Source organism: Pistacia vera, unplaced genomic scaffold (assembly GCF_008641045.1).
Source record: "Pistacia vera cultivar Batoury unplaced genomic scaffold, PisVer_v2 Contig123, whole genome shotgun sequence".
NCBI lineage: Eukaryota > Viridiplantae > Streptophyta > Magnoliopsida > Sapindales > Anacardiaceae > Pistacia > Pistacia vera.
In genome coordinates, this window is record NW_022195282.1 from 1,398,256 (window position 1) to 1,420,890 (window position 22,635).

General features: G+C 37.9%; 2 protein-coding genes across 2 annotated transcripts; one reads left to right on the top strand and one right to left on the bottom strand.

Moving 5' to 3' along the window:
• Positions 1–228: 228 nt before the first annotated feature.
• Positions 229–1,008, bottom strand: LOC116116594. The gene has a single exon (XM_031402661.1). The coding sequence runs from the start codon at positions 1,006–1,008 to the stop codon at positions 229–231; it is 780 nt and encodes a 259-aa protein (XP_031258521.1).
• Positions 1,009–8,227: 7,219 nt separating this feature from the next.
• Positions 8,228–9,835, top strand: LOC116116279 (cyclic nucleotide-gated ion channel 1-like). The gene is made up of 3 exons (XM_031402380.1): positions 8,228–8,437; positions 8,844–9,124; positions 9,475–9,835. The coding sequence occupies exons 1-3, from the start codon at positions 8,342–8,344 to the stop codon at positions 9,539–9,541; spliced, it is 444 nt and encodes a 147-aa protein (XP_031258240.1). The 5' UTR covers positions 8,228–8,341; the 3' UTR covers positions 9,542–9,835.
• Positions 9,836–22,635: the final 12,800 nt, after the last annotated feature.

Below are 22,635 nucleotides of genomic sequence, written 5' to 3' on the forward strand. Positions count from 1 at the left end.
GAAGTCAAACTGATGTGCACTGACTGGAGCTTAAACTGATATATCTTCAATATTGTCTATAAGCCAATCTGACTTATCTTGTCTTCTACCTATGACCATGAACATGTTCTCTCCAAGTTCCTCCTCGGCCACATTAGCTTCCTCGACATTTGGCTATGTATCTGACTGACTGACCATCGGCTTATTACAACTTTTGGCCTTGTGACCGTGTCCCTTGCACTTAAAACACTAAATCTTAGACTTTTTTTTCACCCAACAGTTCTTTTCAGCATGATTCGTCTTTCTATAGATAGGACAAGGAGGAAATTTAAGTTTTCCCCCCTTCTTATCATCAGCATCCCATTTCTTTCGTTGCTTGGCCTGAAACGCACCCTCTGTGCTTCCCTCCATTCTTCCTACAACCCTTTGCTCACTGGCTTGTAGAGAGCCAATAAGCTCATTGATGGTTAGAGTGTCCAAATCTTTGGATTCTTCAATAGCATGCACCTTCGAATCGAATCTGGGAGGTAAATTTGCAAGTATTTTCAGCACTACTTGCTTCTTTGGATACTCCTCACCATGAATCTTCATCTGACTCAGAAGTTCTTGGACTTTGTTGACATATTCCTTCACACTATCAGTCTCCTGCATCCTTAACCTATCAAACTCCCTTCTCAAAGTCACCAACTTGGCTGATTTCACCTTATCTGACCCTTCAAATTCAAGTTGAAGCACCTCCCAAACTGTTTTGGTTTCTTCCTCAATTAGAATTCTTGAGAATATGGCCTCGTTCACCCCACTTTGGATAAAGGCAAGAGCTCTTGAATTTTCTTGAGATTTTTCCTTGTTCTCCTTCTTTTGTGCACTTGTGTACTCGACATCATCTTCCAATTCTTTGTAACCATCACAGACAATATCCCACAAGCCATTTGCCTTGAGCATAATCTTCATTCTTTTAGCCCAATGCATGTAGTGTTTCCTAGAGAAAATCGGTGTAGCAAGCATTGATGGTCCAGATGTATTGGCCATGTCGTTGTTGTGACTTTTTGAATAGGTGGGAATTTTGTTTGAAAGTGTTTCAAGAACAAAAATACAATTGATTAAGGTCTCGAAAGAACACTTAAAGCTCTGATACCATGTTCAAGTTTTTCAGAGAATGACTGATGAAAAACTGATCTATTCATTCATAACAAAAGAGCTCCATTATATAGAAGAAAACAAAACAAGAATACACTTTACGTCACCTAATCTGACTAATATTTAGCTAACACTAGCAAGAAACAAAAAGATAAACATCCACTATCCTAAAAAATTGCATCACATGATTAGCACTTATCCAGCTAATATGCAAACTAAAACTAGTTATTATTGTGCATTGTCCACTTCACACGGTGTTTTGTTAGATGAAATCAGAGTTTTCTTTTAAAACTCAAAAGTCTGACTTCTTAACACTTTCCCATATAGTTCAGCATCAACACTTGCACCGACGCTGCTTCCACTTAACAAGAAAGCAAGAAAAGAGGTCATAAGGAAATAAAAGCAAAACGAAAAAACCAGGTGTGCTTTGTCTTAACCACGTTAAATACCAAATTCCCATGNCCTACTCAAAGATTCTTCTTAAAGTTGGTTATTTCTAAAGTTGTAGACAAGATTGTCTTGTCCCAATAAAAGGTAAGAGCTTAATTTAACCAATAAAAATGAGGTGATAAGATCTCTCCAACCTTAACTTTATCTTTTCCATTTAAATAAAGATGATTGATGGATATGGAGAATCACAGAAAGACACATCATAATCACGTGTTTTGTTACTTTTGTACCAGAAATAATATATAATTATCCCTTAAAAATAAAATTTATAAGCCGTCTAATTACTAATTAATTGATGAACATAACTCAAAGAGATGAATAGCTAGCAATTCATAGAGGCTATAGATCCTAGCGACATTCTTCACCAAAGTATATATATTCATCTTTCCAATCACATTTAAAATTTATAAGCTAATTCAAGTTATCTCCAGTACAAAATATATTAATATTATTTTCATAACATATAAAATCCCACAAGTTTTTCCTTTTCCCTAAATAAAAAGGACACATTTTTTACTCTTTGTTTTAAATATTGTTATGCCTAAAAAGTCAAGGCTGATGTGGGCTCTTGTCAGCAAGAGCCAATCAGAATTTAAGGAGGATTTGTGTCATCTAGACGTTGCCATGTCGCGCAATGATGGAAGATGTATGATTCTCGTCAGTGCAATAGGTGAGTGCCAGACTTGCGAGTGGCTAGGAATCATCCACCTACCTAAGCCTTACGCAATTTAAGGATATCTCTCATGTAGATAACCAATGAGAGGCAGGTTAGGAATTGTACCCCACCTGCCGGACTGCAGGCTCATGATTATTACCTTGAATCCTCCCACTATGAATAGAGGGCTCCTCTCTCATTTACGGGATTGGCTTATCTTAGTCTAAATAGCATACACTCTCCCTCTCTCTCTATATATATTCTTTCTAGATTGTAACTCAGCTCACTTTCTGTGACTTGATTGTAACCATTTATTAATACAACAACAGTGGACGTAGGAACCACTTTTGAGCATCCAAACCACTTTAAAAACCGCCTTTTATTTACTCTCTTGCTACACGTTTCCATATCACATGTAACTTTTAAGCCCGCTTAGCATTTTGCACGTGCGAGTCGTTGGTGCTGAAATATAGCATCAATAGTTTGGCACTAGAATGAGGGCCTAATTTAGTATATGCTCTTTATCAGAAACCTCTGACTAATTGGTCCTACCCATCAGCAAATGGCCCACAGTTTCGAAACTGAACGGACCGACTTTGACAATGAAGAAATTCCCCAAGTACAAGATGACACTTCTCCCAAAGTGCTGCTAGTCCAGTATAGTATCATAGCGGATATTCCCTCAACCTCATAGCTCAACCCAGCCATGATGAGTTACTTGAAGAGGTTCAATAATACTCTCTAAACGGTTAGCCAAAGGCTAGACCGTTTGGATTGGGTCGTGCCGCCATAATCCAATGAAGCGGTGCCAATGCCAAAGACGCATGCAAGTCGCGTGAAAGCGCAAAAAAGGGCAAAAGCCCATACCGCGTGCACTACAATGCACAAAAGTAAGGAAAATAAGTGGCGAGCAGCGGACCAAAAGGCTCCGAGGGACCAGCGAACACTAGTCGTGCAACGGGTAGAATACCCATGGCATTGTGACTCGGCGACATGTTGCAGCATGAGCCGTCCCACACCACGTTGCATGGGCAATCCCACAAGAGTGCAACGTAGGGAGATTCCTAGTGTCGCCGAAATGACGACCTCAATCGTCGTCATGTAGGAAACCCCTGTCATCCACGGGTTGGTTTGGACCACCATGGAGATAGAAAAAACTCCCCAAGCCATTCAATGCCTTCACACGGCCCTAACCAGCGTATGTCAAGGTTCGCCAAAGCTTTCGATCGAGTTGAGGAAGAGCCTGATTTGCGGTCTTTCCTTAACCGTAACCATGAGGGTTAAACCCACGTTGCGGAAAGTGATCCCCAGGCAGCTCTGCTACCTTAGATTGAGGAACTATAACGAGCTTTAGATCAGTTAAGGCTCAACAGAATGGGCGTGGGAAGGTCGTAGAGGTGTCTCCCTTTTCTCCAGTAGTTTTAGATGCTCCTCTCCCATCGAGATTCAAAATGCCCAACATGTGGGCATTCGATGGGAATTCAGATCCGCAGGATCACCTTTATGAGTTCAACGACCTCATGGAACTCCATCAAGTCTCCGACTTGGCCAAATGTCACTACTTAGCAGTAACCTTGACTACCCATGCCAAGCGTTGGTTCAGGTCGCTTCTGCAGGATCAATCAGCTGGCATCAAATGACCTCATCACTCTTGAGACACTTCTAGGCGAACAGGAAGTTTTCAATATCGTTGAGCTACCTGAGCACCATATGGTGGGAGATGGATGAATCCCTCCAGTCTTACATAGACAGATTCCATAGGGAACTCTACAAGGTGGATCATACTCCCGAGGAGTCCGTTCAACTCTCATCATCGAGAGGGTCCGCCTACAGATAGATTTGTGGAAGGAACTGCAATCTGAGGATGATGTTTCCCTCACTCGCTTCTACAACCTCGACGAGAAATATCTTCGAATTGAAAATTCCATGGCTGCTCTCAATCACCACGCCTTCAGTCCCTCGACCAGTGCTCCCGACTAGGATGAGAATATAGAAGGGTTGATTGCAAATGGGCTAATGACGATCAGCGGAAAGGAAAGAAGCAGCAATTTGAGCCCAAGAAATCTTATGCCCTACTTCCTCATCGTGATAGCGACAAAAATCAGTACACTCCTTTGAATGCCTCAGTATCGGCCATTTTGGATAAGTCAGCGGAGGCCAGCTTGCTCGGAGAGCCAGAGCCCATGAAGAATCTCCCATCAGCCCAAAACAGCAAAAAATACTACTGCTATCATCGAGATAGTAAGCATCACACTGATGCCTATCGAGCTCTCAAGTAAGTAATCGAAGACCTCATCAAGTAAGGGTACTTCAAAGAGTATGTCGATGGTCTAACTCCCGTTCGAGAAAAGGAGCAAAAGGAACCAAGGAAGAAGCGTCGAGGTCGTAAGGGTCTCTACTGTGTAGGGATCATCTTTGGAGGACCACACCTCGCAGGAAATTCTCGAGGTGCCTAGGAGAGGTATGCTCGAGAAGCCTATCATGACCCCATGAGTGTAATGAGCACGACCCGCGACTCGTTAAGGTTCGTAGAGAAAAAGAGATCACCTTCTTTGAGAAAGATGTGGTGCGATTGCATCATCCCCATGAGGATGCACTCGTCATCGCACTTGAAATAGGCCGGTGCGAAGTCCATTGAATGTTGGTGAACAATGGAAACGCTGTGAATATCCTGTGTCAACGAGCTTTTGAGAGAATGCAACTGGACAAGGCAGACCTGAAGCCTGCCTTCATCCCTCTCTATGGTTTTACCGGAGATCATCTGATTTCTAGGGGGACGATCTCACTCCTAGCCACGTTGGGTGAAACCAATGAAATGACCAAAATGACTGAATTTTTTGTTGTAGACTGTCCGTCCACCTTCAATAGCATTTTGGGACTACCTCTACTGAGAAATTTCAAGGCATTCACCTCCATCTACCATATGAAAATGAAGTTCCCCACCTCAACAGGGATCAAGGAAGTAAACGAATCTTAACACGAATCTCGCGACTACTACAAAAGAGCAGTGCAGATGGCATGCAAGGGAAAATGAAGGCCAATAGGCATCCTCGAGCAGGCTATGGCGATTAGTAGGATCGAGCCATAGCCTAGCCCAGTAGAGGATAACTTGGATCCTCGCATCCAAGAGTGCCCTCACAGTAGGCCAGCTGAGGACTTATCTAAGGTATCAATTGATCAAAATGAGCCGACCTAAGTGTTAAGAATCGGGAGTAATCTCAACTCTCAGCTTGCCAACAACCTGACAAGCTTCCTTAGAGAGAATATCGACATTTTTACATGGACTCATGCTGACATGACAGGGATCAGCCCGAATGTTATATGTCATGCACTAAACGTTGACAGTGCAGTCAAGCCGGTTCACCAGAAGAGAAGAGCAATGGACCCTAAATGCTATGCTGCCTTGAAAATTGAGGTAGATAAGCTCCTTTTGAACAAGTCCATTTGAGAAGCTTTTTACCTGCGTTAGGTAGCAAATCCGGTCTTGGCAAAGAAGCCTAATGGCAAGTGGCGAACCTATGTTGACTTCACCGACTTCAACAAAGCCTGTTCGAAGGAAAGCTTTCCCTTGCCAAGGATCGACCAGCTCATCGGTGCCACCTCCAAGCACAAGCTATTGAGTTTTATGGACGCCTACTCGGGATATAATTAGATCCCGATGTACTTGTCGGACGAAGAGCATACCTCATTCATTATAGATAGGGGACTGTATTGTTACAAGGTCATGCTCTTAGGCATAAAAAACATTAGGGCAACTTACCAATGGCTAGTTAACAGTATGTTTTTTAAGCAGATCGAAAAGTCAATGGAAGTCTATGTTGATGACATGCTGGTCAAGTCGCATGTCGCCTTAGATCACATAGCGCATCTCTTTGAGATGTTTGACATACTCCGAAGGTACAGAATGAAGCTCAATCCTCTTAAATGCTCATTTGGAATATCCTTGGAAAAATTCCTGGGGTATATGGTTAACTAGAGGGGCATCGAAATCAACCCCGAGAACATCCAAGCTCTCCTTGATATGAAAAGCCCGACCAGCCGAAAACAGGTTCAGAGCCTAAATGGGAGAAGGCCACCTCAGGTTGCTTGTGTTATTCTTAAAGGTAGATGCTGTGACCTCCTCGCAACTCGATTAGCTCGACCAAACGTCATTCAGGACAAGTCAGGTCATGGCATAATCATGAAGTTCTCAAGGTTCAATCCTTAAACCTTAAAAACTGGAGGGCTTCTGTTATGCCTAAAAAGTTAGGACTAACGTGGGCTCTCGTCAGCAAGAGCCAATCAGAATTCAGGGAGGATCTGTGCCATCTAGACGTTGCCACATCGCGCAATGATGAAAGAGGTATGGTTCTCGTTAGTGCAGCGGTGAGTGCTAGACTTGTGAATGGCTATGAATCATCCACCTACCCAAGCCCTACACAATTTATGGATATCTCTCATGCAGACAACCAATGAGAGGCGTGTTAGGAATTGTACTCCACCTGCCGGACTGTAGGCTCATGATTATTACATTGAATCCTCCCACTATAAATAGAGGGCTCCTCTCTCATTTACGGGATTGGTTTATCTTAGTCTAAACAGCATACACACACACACACACTCTCTCTCTCTCTCTCTATTCTCTCTAGATTGTAACTCAGCTCGCTATCTGCGACCTGATTGTAACCATCTATTAATACAACAGCAGTGAACGTAGGAACCACTTTTGAGCATTTAAACCACTTTAAAAACCACATTTTGTTTAGTCTCTTGCTACACATTTCCAGATCACGTGTAACTTCTAAGCCCGCTTAGCATTTTGCACGTGCGAGTTATTGGTGCTGAAATCTACCATCAATAAATATGGTATGTCTAACAAGTTCTTTTTGCTACAAAAATCTAGAATCTAAGCAAGTATTATATAATCACTTTATTCTTGCTTTAATATTAATTGAACTGGTTACAATAATAATAAAAATTGAAAAGTAATAAGAGAAAGAAATAAACAGTTTGGTTATTCCTTTTGCCCCCTTCATGCAATAAACAATAAATTCCAACAATCTGCTAAAGAGGACCTACAAAAAGCATTAGTTTACCAAATTAAGGAAGTTGTCATATGCTCAGTTGTACCCTTTATTCAGTGACTTGGGCTAAACATACAACATTTCTTTACTTTTCCTTTATACTATACTTCTTCCTAAAATTTCCGTTACTTCTAGCTCAAACAACAAATAAAGCAACTAATTTATGGCCCCCTCTAGGCTTTATATACTTACTAAAGGATCCAGTACTTGAAGAACAATTTCGCAAATCGAAATCCAAAGACTTTGCGTTATTCATCATGTAAGTGATGGTTGAGTGTAATCTTTATATTGTCTTTGAAAATTTTCTAGTTTAGTGTTACAGCATTAAGTGCTTGTTTGCGGCCAGAATGTTTGAATTGTTATGAACTACGTATTTATGTGTTGTTCAGGCCACAGGACTCTCAGTCTTAGCCTCAGGCTTCTGATCCAGAGAGCGGGAGTGATTCGACGCAACGTGAAAATCCTCAAGGCGTTCCGAATAAATTACTAGCTTGTCATTGTCATGCCTGGCTACCCGGATCCTAGCGAAAAGCTCTAAATTAGATGAGTGACAAAATTGATATAGAATCCAATTGGGGACGCGGGCTATATATTGCGACTTATATGATTGTTATCTTAATGCATCATTTGCATTACTACGCTTATGAGATCAATTTAGATCAAAATTGCCTCGAAATCGTCAATGAATTAAACCCTACGATTGGTCTTCTTTAATTTTTATATGTCGCCCAATTTTTTAAAAAAAAAAAAAAAAATCTCTTTTCATCTAATCGTAGTTCTAAAACCGCGATCGAACATTTCTTTTTTATTCAAATACCAGTACTGTTCATGACATTGGTAAGCTCATCAATTCTTCGACGGCTAATTTTGTTTTATAATCTCATCATATATAAAAAGAGTTGTTTAAACTTGCTGTGGTTTGTGCAGACGGTACTTCCTTATTTTACAACGGGAGAGAAAGACCAGATCTTTTTGGCGGCAGCTGACTTGTTTCTTTTCGAATATATTCCACTGGTTATTGGACTGTCATTAACTATTAGAAGAGCTACTGAGGTTAATGGCTTTTTTGCCGAAGCTAAGTCGGTCCTTTTTTGCCGAAGCTAAGTCGGTCAAAGCTGTATTCAATCTTTTTCTTTATCTGCTTGGAGGTCATGTAGGTTACTTCAGTCACCACTTATTTTTGCTAATTTACTTGGGTATCACAGATGTCACGATTTATAAACAAAATTCAACACATAAACACTACATTGGTATTCAATTTAAAACTCATCATATGTATTCGGTCTGTTTGATTATTGGTTTTATAACAATCTAAAAATTGCATTTGATATTATGTTGTCAAATTGTTTTCAAATTTAAGAGTTTCGAAAATGTGTTTGGCATGCATAAATAGTATCTTAAAATAGTGAAAAATTAGAAATAGGTGATAATGGGCCATTAATTTGTCATAGTGTTGATGCGGTATTCCGTTGAGAGTGTAATATTTAATGAATTAACAATCATTATTAATTTTTTTTTCCTCAGTTGTTTATATCTTTCTAATTTGATCCTCAATATAGGTATTTGGAGAGTTATGGTACTCTTTTGCTATCGATAAAATTTTGCAGTGTTGGAGGGAAGACTATTTTTTGAGGAAGAATTCTAAACCTGATTCTTTCCTCTGTCGTGATATGCATAAGAATAAAGAACATGTACGTTGTCCTAAAATAACACAAAATGTTAGCGAGATCACAGCGTTTGGAATATTCAACGAAGCTATTAAGTCTGGTATTGTGGAAAGGAAACCCCAATTTCTGCGGAAGATTTTATACTGTTTTAGATGGGGCATGCAAGCTCTCAGGTTTGTGCATATGAAAATATAATTACTTATCTTTTTTTAATTTAATATCTTAAATAATTTTTAATAAATACAGTTTGGAAGCTATTAATTTTTAATTCGATTTTTTGATAATCTATTTTATAAAAGGATATCTTGAAAGTATCAACTGATTTTTAAATGTATGATTCCTAAAATAACTTCATAAAATAATGTAAGTTAATAAATTTTGAGCTTAATTGTTATATGGAATACTTCGCAGTTGTTTCGGCCAAAACCTGACACCAACTACAGATTACATAGAAAATATTTGTGTGGTTTCTGTAGTCATCTATTCCACGGTGCTGTTTGGCTTTCTAATCGGAAATATGCAGGTTGGTACATGTTCTACTTATCTCAACATGCTTAAGATTGAAGCTCATTGAATCTAATTTCCACTAATGGTGCTCCCGGCAAAACAGACATATCTGACATCCGAAGAAAAATCAGTGAAACAAACGGTAAAGCAGTGGATGTCCCTCAAGAAGCTCTCCGAAAATCTGCAAAAGAAAGTGATAAAAAATTTACAGCTAGACAAAGGACAAGAAACCAAAATTCTTCACATAGAAACTTTTTTTCAATGTTCTTCCTGAGAAGCTCCACCGTGACATAAAGATCGAGCTCTGCTTACCAAAGTTGAAGAAAGTGAGTACCTTGGTTTATACTTTCTATAGCCTTGATTGAACTTCAAATGTTTTCGCTTCATTATTCCATCATTTTCTTCTCTTTGATCTTCTACAGAAATATACAAGATTGTGTATATATATATTGTCATTGATGCTTCCTATATTAAAATTTAATGAATCAATAAAATTATTAGAATACAAATAAGCACAGGAATTATATTAATTTTTCTACTGAAAAAATTAGCAATATAAACAAAATTCATACCCAAGTACGAATCATTTATACCACAAGCCAACATAATTATGTCGTTTCTGAATTTTTTCTGTCTCACAAATTATTTGGATAACAAAGAAGATACTTTGTCAAGTAAGTTGTAATTTTTAAAATTTTATTCTAAATCCACTAGTATTGTTTAGATAGTGCTTGCACTCTCATCTTTATATGTATGTCAAGGTCAAAGAGTTTCAAAACTGGGGACAACCAACGTTGATGGAACTATGTTATCGTATCAGGCCAACTTTCTATGTTGATGGCACTCTCGTTGTCCGGGAGGAAGACCCAATTAGCGAGATTCTCTTCTTGCTTAATGGTGAACTATGAACATACACCTCTAGGGCCACAGATCATTGCAACAACGACAAGGATCATTTGGTAGATCGTGATTTCTTTGGGAAAGAACTTGTCACTTGGGTTCAGGGCCTTCAGGCTGATTCCTACACATCCAGGCCCACAGCCTCAACCAAAACTGTCAAGGCGCTTAAGAATTTGGAGGCCTTTCTTCTTACTGCCTATGACTTGAAGGAAATATTCATTAAGCACAAGCAGCAGCCAGCAGAACCTGAGATTAATCCTGAAGGACAATAGATTAGTTAGATGAGTTCTGATTTATGACATTTCAGGTGTGAGATAATAAACATTCTACAATTTATACTGATTATTTAAGTCTCTAAATGCCCTTAGAAAGGTTTTACTGGAGGCAGAAATAAATGAACTTAAGATTTCGCTTTTATTTAATAAAGAAGCCTAGTTGATGATCATTAACTTAACCATGTGCATAACTGACCAGAGCATTACGAAACTTTCTATTTTTGGTCACATAAAGAGAAATTATTTGCGGGAAGAAAGTTAAAACAAATTACGCCATAAATGGCGCATAATCATAATTCTCACCAGGTGATGACAGTTTAAAAGACTGCAGATTTCTATATGATCATTTTTAAGACACATTATACATACATAATTAAAGGTCAGTTTGGGTTATTATAGTTTCTCCCATATATAATCACTTGTTCTATTAGCTATTATTCCAAATGTGTTTTGTAAACACATTTCAAAAATTGATTATAGAACTTAAATGTATATTATTACATAATATGTTTTATTGAAGTACTTTAAAAGCAGTATTTTGTAGCTTTTAGATTTCCAAAGTTGCTTTTGGGGGAGCTAATTACAAAAACACCCCAAAGTAAACTTAAATTATGAATTTCTTTTATTAAAAATATTTAAAATGAAATAATAAAAATATATTGAAAACTGAAAATTTGAAAACTAACTAGCGGAGTCATCCGCTAGTATTACCAACGGCGGGTAGTTTTACAGTGTTGATACCTTTACACTTGCTGGCTGCCGATCAATGTGATGTGCCGACAATGTTGTCAACCACGACGACATTTTGTCATAGAAGAAATTTTGTTCACACGTTATGGCAAAACACTGCAGTATTTGATGATTGAATGGTTAGGTGTATGTTTCAATTCATAACTTGTTAGATATGAGATATAAAAACATTCTACAGGTTAATTTTTTATTCGAGTCTCTTTAAATGTCTCATAAAGCTGTATCGTTGTGTCAAGACTGATTTTCCCGATTGAATTGGCTTAATTCTATTTTAATTTCTTTTTGGGTCTATGGATGGTAATACTTTTTTTTTCTTGTACATAAGTATTTTGTTTATTACTAATAGTCTATTATTTAGCTTATGACCTTATTAATAATGTTGAAGTGAAGACTAAAACGATATCGCTTTGGGGATTAATGAAACGCTGCATTTTGAGACAACATGAGTTGGATCCTGATCGTCGAACAAATTCAGATCTAACGGCTGAGGATTGTCAAAGGGGTCAACGGTATATAAGTGTATGAATAGTTAGAATCCTCACTTTTACACTCAGGTTGTCATCTCTGCTAAAATAGATTCAGATTGCTCTCATTTTAGGGATTTATTCAAGTTTTGGAAATCTTTGTAACTTGGGTTGATTGGTTAAGTGGTTAGTTAATCAGAAGAGTTTTTGCTCTTGTGCTTGAGGATTCTTGGTGAGTTGCTGTAGGGTTAGTTACTGAGAGATTTTCGTGTAATTTGGTGAGGGTTTGATCTTGGTTTGTACTTGTTCTTGTTTGGACCTTGTTCTAATAAGTAGTGCAGTGAGCTCTCCTATTTCCGGAGCTCAACGTGGACGTAGCTTATCCAATCTAGATAAGTGAACCACGGTAAAACTCGTGTTGTAATTGTTCTTAATTTCTTGTGTTTGTGTGTTCAGTGTTTATTTGTGTTAATCGGTTTGTTACAACAGTGGTATCAGAGCTAATAGACGTTAGGATTGATTGATTTGTTAAATCATCGATTGATCTAGGGTTTTCTGGAAGTCCTAGGGTTTGTCAAGATTTGGGGCTTTTCAAATTGGGTCATTCCTTGGTGATCTAGAGTTCTATGGTTCAAAATTCTAGTTGTCAAATCATCGTTTAAGGAGGTTCTTTGAAGATTTAGGTCCTTAGCAATCTTTCAAGAATCAATTTGTCTATACTGTCTAGGGTTTCAATTAGGGCTTCTTGAAACATACACAATCTCTAAACGCAAAAACCTATATCATGACAACCACACGACTGGAAATCACACAATACGATGGAAAGATTGATTTCGGCAGTTGGAAGAAAAAGATAAAGGCACTACTTTCTCACAACAAGGTGAGGATTGCCATGGAGAAGGACACATCCAAGTGGCCTACCAGAAGAGAAACTGAGGAAGAAGGATGAGATCAATGAGGAGGCATATAATCTCATAGTGATGAACCTGTCAGACAATGTCATGTGGAAGGTAGATGGGCTAGAAACTCCTCTAGCCCTATGGGGTAAACTCGAAACCTTATACTCTTTACAGTCTGCACCTACTACTGCGTTTTTAAAGGGTGCCCTATTTTCATACAAAATGGATAGTGCTAAGTCAATTGAAGACAACCTAGATGAGTTTTTAAAAATGACTATAATCCTTAAAGGAACTGACCAAGAACTAGGGGACACCAGGTTAGCAATGATCTTACTGAATTCGTTAACAGATGAATACCTAGTAGTAAAGAATGCTCTACAGTATTTAGGGATTGTGCCTAGTCTAGACTTGACAGTTGCAGGACTCAAAGCTAGGGAACTAGAGCTAAAAGTCCAGAAAAGATCAGGTAGCAATCTGTTTGTAAGAAGTAGGCCAGAATCTAGCCAAGCAGGAAAAAATAACTAGTATCAGCAGGGGTCTAAGAACAAGAAAACGTGGAAGGGTAATAATAAAACAAAATTAGACACAAGAAAGTGGTTTTTTCTACAATAAACCTGGTCATATCAAGAGGAACTGTTTTGATTGGTTAACGAAACAAAAACAAGGAAACACTAAAAGCAGCCTGACCTCTAATAAGAACCAACTGGATGAGCCTGAGGTCTTGACAGTGTCAACATTTGACACTGCTAAGGAATAGGTCCTGGACTTAGGCTGTTCCTTCCATATAAGCCCAAACAAGAACTGGTTTCAGGACCTAAAATCACATGAAAATGAGACTGTCGATATGGGTAACAATCAGGCTTGTAGTGTTAAGGGAATAGGCAGTGTAACCCTTAAACTAATTGATGGAAAACTTGTAAAATTAACCAAAGTTAGGTATATCCCTGATTTAAAAAGGAATCTCTTCTCCTTAGGGACCCTAGATGAGGCTGGATATTCCTATAAGGCTAACAATGGATGCTTGTATGTGTATAAAAATTAGAACCTGGTTCTTAGAGGGGAAAAGAGAAATGGTCTATATATACTCTGTGGAGACTTTCATCCTAAATGTTTCAATACTGTATTGCCTCCTACTAAACAGTCTGTAACTAAAAAATGACACCTTAGGTTGGGGCATATGAGTCAGAAGGGTATGAATACCCTTAACAGTCAGGGAATGTTTAGCAAGGACACTATCTCTAACCTGGAATTCTATGAAAACTGTGTGTTAGGAAAACAACACAGACTGAGTTTCTCAAAGGAAACTCACCTACCCACAAATTGCCTAGAATACCTACATTTTGACCTTTAGGGACCTGAAAGAATTAAATCTCATGGTGGAAACAGTTACTTCTTATCAATAGTTGATGATTACAATAGAAAAGTGTGGACATTTCTTTTGAAGACCAATGACCAAGCTTTGACCAAGTTTAGAGAGTGGAAATTGCTAGTAGAAAACCAACTAGGTAAGAAATAAAGGCTTTACGAACTGATAATGGGCTAGAATTTTGCAACACTGAGTTTGATAATTTTTGTAGAGAGCATGGCATTCTAACGCATAGAACTGTTGCTAGGACCCATCAACAGAATGGGTGGCAGAAAGAATGAATAGAACCTTAGTTGAAAAGGTTAGGTGCCTTTTATTTACCTCAAGGCTACCAAACACATATGAGGGGGGGGGGGGGGGGGGGGAAGCTCTTGCTACTACAGCCTACCTTGTAAATAGAAGCCCATCCACTACCATCAATGGGAAATGCCCCGAAGAGATCTGGTCTGGGAGGAGACCAGACTTAAGCCACCTAAGAATATTTGGGTGTGCTGCTTATGCACCTATTGTGGGAGGGAAACTTGAGCCTAGGTCCACCAAATGCATATTCCTAGGTTACCAAGAAGGCACAAAAGGGTACAGATTATGGAATAGGGAGACTCCATGGGTAAAAATAATTGTAAGTTGAGATGTAGTGTTCAATGAGAGTGAATTCCCTTGTAAAGCTTCTGTCACTAATCAAGGAATCATTAGAAACACTGAAACATCTCCCAACCCTATAGAAATGTAATAGCCACTACTACTCAAAAGCTTATAATGAAATACATATAAAATAAAAATAAAGAAATTGGGCCCAAAATTTTCTATTAAACATATATACAATATTCTTACAAACTATACATTTTTACACAAATGTATGACATATACAAAAGTCATCAAAAACATAAGGGACAGTGTAGCCACTCCTTCTCGAACGCCGACATCCATCCGACAGTGTCCTCACTAGGTCCTGCAAAACATAGGAAAACAACGGGGTGACGACTAAAACAATGCTCAGTAAGTAAACTCTACTCATGTAGCCCGTAACTCTCTCTCTCTAATCTTTCCTTACAACTCCTCGTTCAATTTCTTTGGGTACTTCTCTCTTTTTTTTTTTTCTTTCTTTCTTGTAGAAACTTTTCTATACCTTTTAGCAAGTCACGACCCATCTTACCGGGCACGGTCGGGACTCGCTCCCACTCTACGGGACCTCTAATCATTCTAGCCGATCAGACTCGGTTATGCATGGTTCGGAAACCTTGGCCATGTGAGTGAATAATCTCTCCTCTCGGGTACTCGGGTATAGCCCTCATCCGCATGCACTCTCACGGGCTACACCACTTCCTATCTGATACTCATGCGCTCTCTCAATGCGGCGTACATGCGGGAATACTCTACCCATTACCACGGGTTCCCATCGCACAACGTACTCTATCCTTTTCTTAACTTTAAAGTAGCTTACACTCAAATTCTACTAAATCTCAAGCTACTTCTCAAGTGTATAAACGAAGGTGTTAGAGCTAGCTCATGCTCCCTAATGCACTAATGAAATGCCAACTACAAGATTTCCTCAAAACCATCATCTGCACAGGTCACGCTAAAACAGCCATAACTTATGCTTACACCTTGGATTACTACGGTTTTGGTCTCGTTTTAAAGCTTAGGAACAGGGATCATCTTTGATGTTTTAGTCTCAGCCCAGTTCAAACCGTAAGATGTCCAAAAATTTCTTAGAAAGTTACGGCAGTGACAGGGCAGATTCACTTAGGCATTTCCTCAAACAACTCATTTGCATAAAACACCCTACTAAAATTACTACTATACTTCATTCTTAGCTATCCAAAATGGGGAAAAACTCCCTCAAAATCATAATCCCGTCAAGAAAAGCACTCCCAAAAAGCTTCACACAACAATCTCTCAAACTTCATCTCAAATTTCATTCAATACACATTAAAACACTTCTCATACATGGAATCTTATAACACTACAAAATAGCTACTATTCAATTCATTTTCTCATTAATCATACTACAACTGATCATGCATACATCTCTACACAAAAACTTATACAAAACTCAAGTTGGTGGATTTACTTACTGTGCAAAGATGACTTCTTTAGCACTTTTCCTTCCCTTTGTGGCCTTGTCTCTCACCACACAACACACCACAAGGACAGCAACAACCAAATAAGACTTCACTACAAATATAAGAAAACTCAAAAAAGCATGAATCCTTACCTAGGATGCTTTAGATGAAATCTCTACTCAAAACCCCTCTTAAATCATTTAGAAATTTGGAAGATTGGATGGGAGAAATTGAGAGAAAATGGGCAAATAGAAGAGGCGGTGGAATGAAGATGTAAAGGGTTTCTCTACACTTAACTCTTTTAGTTCTATTATAAGCATCCTTCCATTTTGCCCTTGCCCTTCCTTAGAAATTCCATCTATATCCTTGATTCTTTACAAATAACATCCCCATCCAAACACAATCTCTATAAATTTCTTTCATTTGACTCCCAATTTTCCTACTAATTAGGGGGTAGATGGTCATGTGCCCCAAAAGAAGAATTCTCTAGAAAACTCAAGAAACCTTATCTTAGGCTCGTCGCCGCGGCGAAGAACCTTGCGTCGCCCCGGCGAAACAGGGCAGAACCTACCCGTGGGGGCAAACTCTCCTCGCTGCGGCGAAGCTTTTTCTTCACCCCGGTGAAGATTGGATTTCCAACTTCCCAAAACTCAACAATTTCAAGGCAACAATTCAACCAACTCAATTAAAGTTGAAACAATAAACTTTTAACTAACAGCAAATCTTATAATACGTACCTCAAGTGAGATATTACAAGAAAGTACACAAATGGGTGAAGCCCGGACATAGCAGGTTAACCCTATCCAAACCAGATTCAGACACTCAAATTGAAGTTGAAACAGAACATTTTGAACCTGAAACACCAGGAAAAAAAAATCTGTTGAAGAAATCCTAGAACACTAACAAGTTGATCTACAATAGTAACAACTTACAAGGGATAGAACCAAAGAGAGGTAAGGCCACCTACACGCTATTCTAAGCAGAACTAATTTTTACTACCTGCTTATAGGTATAGAAGTCCAAAGAATAGAACCTGAAACATATGAAGAGGCCATGAAGTCTAAAGATAAAGACAAGTGGAAAGCAGCAATGGGGAGGAGATGCACTAACTAGAGGTAAACAAAAAGTCTTTAGTGCCCAAACCCAAAGACTAGAAACTTATTCAATGTAAGTGGCTTTATAAACTAAAAGATGGTTTTCAGTTTTCGATTCCCCTAGGTATAAAGCAGGCGGGTGCCAAAGGTTATACCTAAAGAGAGGGAATAGACTTCAATGAAGTCTTTCCCCAGTAGTGAATACAAAACCATCAGACTTATGCTTCCATTGCTACTCACAAAACTTAGAATTAGAACAGCTAGATGTAACCACAACATTTCTCATGGGAATTTAGATGAGCAAATTTATATGTGTCAGCACAGGGTTATTGATTATAGGGTGCCAAACCATGTATGTTGTTACATAAGTACGTATATGGCCTCAAACGGGCCCCTAGGCAATGGTTATAAGATTTGATACCTTCATAGTAGGCCTGGGGTTTAGAACAAGTAGATATGATAGTTGCTTCTATTTTGACTTAGATAAAAACCTGCCAATTTACCTCCTATTGTATGTTGATGATATGTTGCTAATCATGGAACCAAGTCAAGAATACAAGATTTGAGAAGAAACTAAGCTCAAAATGATATGAAAGACCTGGGTAAAGCCAAGAAAATTTTAGGAATGGTGATATCTAGAGAAGGAGTAATAACTGTTTGAAACTTGAACGAATCTTCCCTAAAGAAATTGATAAATAGGTTGGAATGACTGACTCAAAACTGTCTCTATGCCCTCAGCAAACATTTTGCTAAGTAAAGACCAATGTCCTAAAACTAAAGCTAAGATGATAAAGATGAATGTTGTCCCATACGCAAATGTAAATGGCTTATAATGTATGCAATGATAGCATTAGACCTGACCTATCTTTTTTAATATCAATACTTAGAAGTTTGTCAACCCTGGCAATGAACCTGGACTCCCTAAAAGGGTGTTAGATGCATTAATAGCTCATTAAGTGTTGGTTTAAAGTTACTGCAAGAAAATGTTATGCTTGATCTGTGGGGTTGTAGATTGGATTTTGCAGGGGATAATACACCAGAAAATCCACAACTGCCTACTACTTCACACTTGGTGGAAACTACATAAGCTGGAAATCACAGTGCAGCCCATTATAGCACTTTCATCAACAAAGGGCGAGTATTACCATTGCTGATGTGTTCAAAGTGGTTGTTTGCTGCAGGGAATGATGTCATAAGCAAACCAATGATGGGAAGGTTAAAATCTACTCAGACAGTCAGAGTGCGATTTATCTGAGTAAAAACTCAGTCTATCATGAAAAAGACCAAGCATGTAGACGTTAGGTTTCTTTGTAAGAGATTTGGTTGCCCAAGGGTAGTTGAATTGAAGAAAGTACCCACTGAAGGAAATCCAGTGATATGGGGACAAAGATCATCACACCAACAAAGTTCAAGCACTTTTGAAGTTGCTATCAATGGAGTAAACAAATATGATTTGGAGCTATGAGGGATATGGCTTAGAGTACACTGCACTACTGGGACTTTCAAGTCTTCAAGGTGGAGATTGTTGAAGGAAGATTGAAACAATATTGCTTGGGATAATGAAACTTGCGTTTTGAGACAACATGAGTTAGATCATGATCGTCGAACAAATTCAGATCTAACGGCGTGAGGATTGTCAAAGGGGTCAACGGTATATAAGTGTATGAATAGTTAGAATCTCACTTTTACTCAGGTTGTCATCTCTACTAAAATAAATTCAGTTTGCTCTCATTTAGGGTTTATTCAAATTCTTGAAATCTTGTAGCTTGGTTGATTGGTAAGTGGTTAGTCAATTAGAAGAGTTTTTGCTCTTGTGCTAGGGATTCCTGGTGAGTTTTCTAGGGTAAGTACTGGGAGATTTTCGTGTAATTGGAGGGTTTGATCTTGGTTGTATTTGTTCTTGTTGGACCTTGTTCTAATAAGTAGTACAGTGAGCTCTCTCATTTTCGGAGCTCAACGTGGACGTAATTATCTAATCTGGATAAGAGAACCACAATAAAACTCATATTATGTGTTCTTGATTTCTTGTGTTGCATGTTCAGTGTTTATTTGGTTAATCGGTTTGTTACAACAATATATTCAGGATTTTTGTCTTTTGGAAATTTCCCGTCTTGGAGTCTGAAAGTATAAATTGTGGACTTGAGATTGGCTCAGGATTTGACTTGTCTACATTTAAAACACTCCATTTTATTTTTATTTTTACTGCAATAAATTCCAAAAGTCTTCAAATATTCTTTGCATATACAAAGGAAAAATGACTTTAAAACCACAGCAAAAACACACACCATATAAAGCAAAAAAGTAAAAAACAATCGATTTACCTAGTTTATTCTATAAAGGAACTATATCCAACATTCAAAAAATAATTTTATGAGTTTCAGAAATAGTGAGAATATAATAATCTTAAATAAATAGCAGTTCACTCTTACTCTATTTTTCTCAAACTTTAGGTTTTTCATTACTACAAAAACATATAATAAAAAACTTAACCCATTTGAGTTTACCCGATCTAACCCGACCCAGGCCCAAATATTTGCAATCAATATTAAACCCAATTATTAATTGGGCTTACTCAAACGAGACGCGTGGTGTGGTAGGTACCATCAATCATCCGTCAAGGTGATGCAAAGTATAAACCATATTCAACTCAGATTTCATGCATTTTGTTTTACTACTGCTTGTGTGGATATGATAAATACTCTTATAATTGGAGCTTTTTCATGGTTTATAGTTTATACAAGCAGTATTCAATCTCCTTTGAAGAAAGTTTGTATTTTCATTAACTTTATTTTCTAAATTTAAGAGTAAATTAGATAAGGAAATCAAAATAAAATAAGCCAAAATAATGTCTCTATCCACACTGCTTTTGCTTGTTTCTCTGGGTTTTTTCCAAACGCACAACCAGTCCAAGCGAAATATTCCCTACTTCTACCCACCTTCCTCTGCCTTACGTTTCTTGTGCTTCCACGTTCCTTCTTTGGTCATTTGGAAACTTCATAATTGGCACTACAGGCCAAAATTTTAAACACTAATTGACTCTTTCTAACTCTCATAAGATCAATTTGAGAACGATGTATTTGTCTTTGGTCATGTCTTATATATGGGTTGTATGCCTGCTGATTATATTGTAAAGCAGTTTTTTTTTTTTTTTTTTTTTTTTTTTCTGAGAAGTAGAAAATTATGGGTGTTGTTCTAAATGCAGATAGAATTACAGAACAAAATGCAAGAGTTGGACATAACTAAAAGAATCAACAAGTTATCCCAAACATGAATATTAAAATTCCATATCTCGATGAGTTCTACGCTTTAAATTTTGCGTTGAAACTAAAGGGTTGTTCTGAAAGGAAATCATGTACTAACAAAATATTTTCTACTTGAATGAATTTGTAAAGAGCAAAACCTTGAACAAATATGCCTGAAACAACAATCAAATTCACAAGAGACACAAACAATTTTACGTGGAAAAACCTCTTCGATGTGAAGAAATTAAAAAACAATAGGATCGAATGATCCACTTAAATCCATCATAATAAAAAGTGTTTACAACAGTCACAAATCACCAATGATTTTTCACACAAAATTAAGAGTTTTATCACAACTCTAACAAAGTGAAATACACAAAAGAGTTACGAAAACATGGAGAAGAATCACCGATAAAGCACCTGAAATGCAAGTTGTATAACTTCAAATCAGCCGTTAAAATTGAAAATCAACCGTTCAGATTGAAGAGCCAAACGTGCTCTGCATTCTGACCAAAAATCAGGTTGATCAGACTAGAGATCACCTTCCGATCATCCGGTTGAAGAGATGGATTGAAAATTCTGCAACTCAATTCTTTGATTTGATTGTCTTTTAAGAGGTAAAACTCCACAAAAAAGATGGTTATCAAGAAACTAACCATTAGATGTGAAGATCTTGCCATTAATAATAATGCTCTAAAATTTAAGAAAAAACATAGCAAGATTCACCAGATCGTCGCCGGTATAAACTAGTGTGGTTGCCTCTTTCTCACTTTTGCAGTCTTGGTTGCTGTGAATTTTACTGTTTACCCACTCAAAAAAGGAAAAAAAAAAAAAAAAAGCCTTTTTTCTCTTTTATTTTTGAACTGTAGGATTTTGGGCCATCCTCCGCATGAGAAAACCCAAGCCCAACATGCTCTATTTAGACAAGAAAATTTAATTCCCTCTTTCTTTTTGAGCTAGCGGGAGTACTAAAATCTGTTCTCAAGTCAAAGGCTGTACCTCGTAATGCTGCAGGTCACTTGAATCTAGTAAAGTCAATTATCTTAAGCGCGTTTTAAATGAATTGTTTATACCATTTGCCTCCCCTGAGTGAACCTTAATTCGAATCCCCAGAATCTCTCTAACCATTTCTCAAAATTTTAAGCATATTTCTAATGATTTCCCTCGCAGTTTTCCATTAAGGTGTTTAATTATTTGGTATTTGAAGATATCGATATGAAGAAATCCTAGCCTCAGTATTTGATACACTCAAACAGTCAGAGTGCGATTTATCTGAGTAAAAACTCAGTCTATCATGAAAGGACCAAGCATGTAGATGTTAGGTTTCACTTTGTAAGAGATTTGGTTGCCCAATGAGTAGTTGAATTGAAGAAAGTACCCATTAAAGGAAATCCAGCTGATATAGGGACAAAGATCATCACACCAACAAAGTTCAAGCACTGTTTGAAGTTGCTATCAATGGAGTAAACAAACATGATCTGGAGCTATGAGGGATATGGCTTAGAGTAAACTGCACTACTGGGACTTTCAAGTCTTCAAGGTGGAGATTGTTGAAGTGAAGATTGAAACGATATTGCTTTGGGGATTAATGAAACATTGCGTTTTGAGACAACATGAGTTAGATCCTGATCGTCGAACAAATTCATATAGTTAGATCCTAATCGTCGAACAAATTCATATCTAACGGCTGAGGATTGTCAAAGGGGTCAACGGTATATAAGTGTATGAATATAGTTAGAATCCTCACTTTTACACTCAGGTTGTCATCTCTACTAAAATAAATTCAGTTTGCTCTCATTTTAGGGATTTATTCAAGTTCTTGAAATCTTAGTAACTTGGGTTGATTGGTTAAGTGGTTAGTCAATCAGAAGAGTCTTTGCTCTTGTGCTTAGAGATTCCTGGTGAGTTTCTCTAGGGTTAATTACTGGGAGATTTTCGTGTAATTTGGTGAGGGTTTGATCTTGGTTTGTACTTGTTCTTGTTTGGACCTTGTTCTAATAAGTAGTACAGTGAGCTTTTCCATTTTCGGAGCTCAACGTGGACGTAATTTATTTAATCTAGATAAGTAAACCACGATAAAACTCATATTGTGATTGTTCTTGATTTCTTGTGTTCGCATGTTCA

What these genes read in the sequence shown, in the direction of transcription:
- LOC116116594 (XM_031402661.1), bottom strand. Translation starts at nt 1,008, where the DNA reads ATGGCCAATACATCTGGACCATCAATGCTTGCTACACCGATTTTCTCT.
- LOC116116279 (XM_031402380.1), top strand. Translation starts at nt 8,342, where the DNA reads ATGGCTTTTTTGCCGAAGCTAAGTCGGTCCTTTTTTGCCGAAGCTAAG. An exon ending in TTTATCTGCTTGGAGGTCAT is followed by an intron (nt 8,438 to 8,843) that starts GTAGGTTACTTC and finishes TCCTCAATATAG; the next exon opens with GTATTTGGAGAGTTATGGTA. An exon ending in TGGGGCATGCAAGCTCTCAG is followed by an intron (nt 9,125 to 9,474) that starts GTTTGTGCATAT and finishes GGAAATATGCAG; the next exon opens with GTTGGTACATGTTCTACTTA.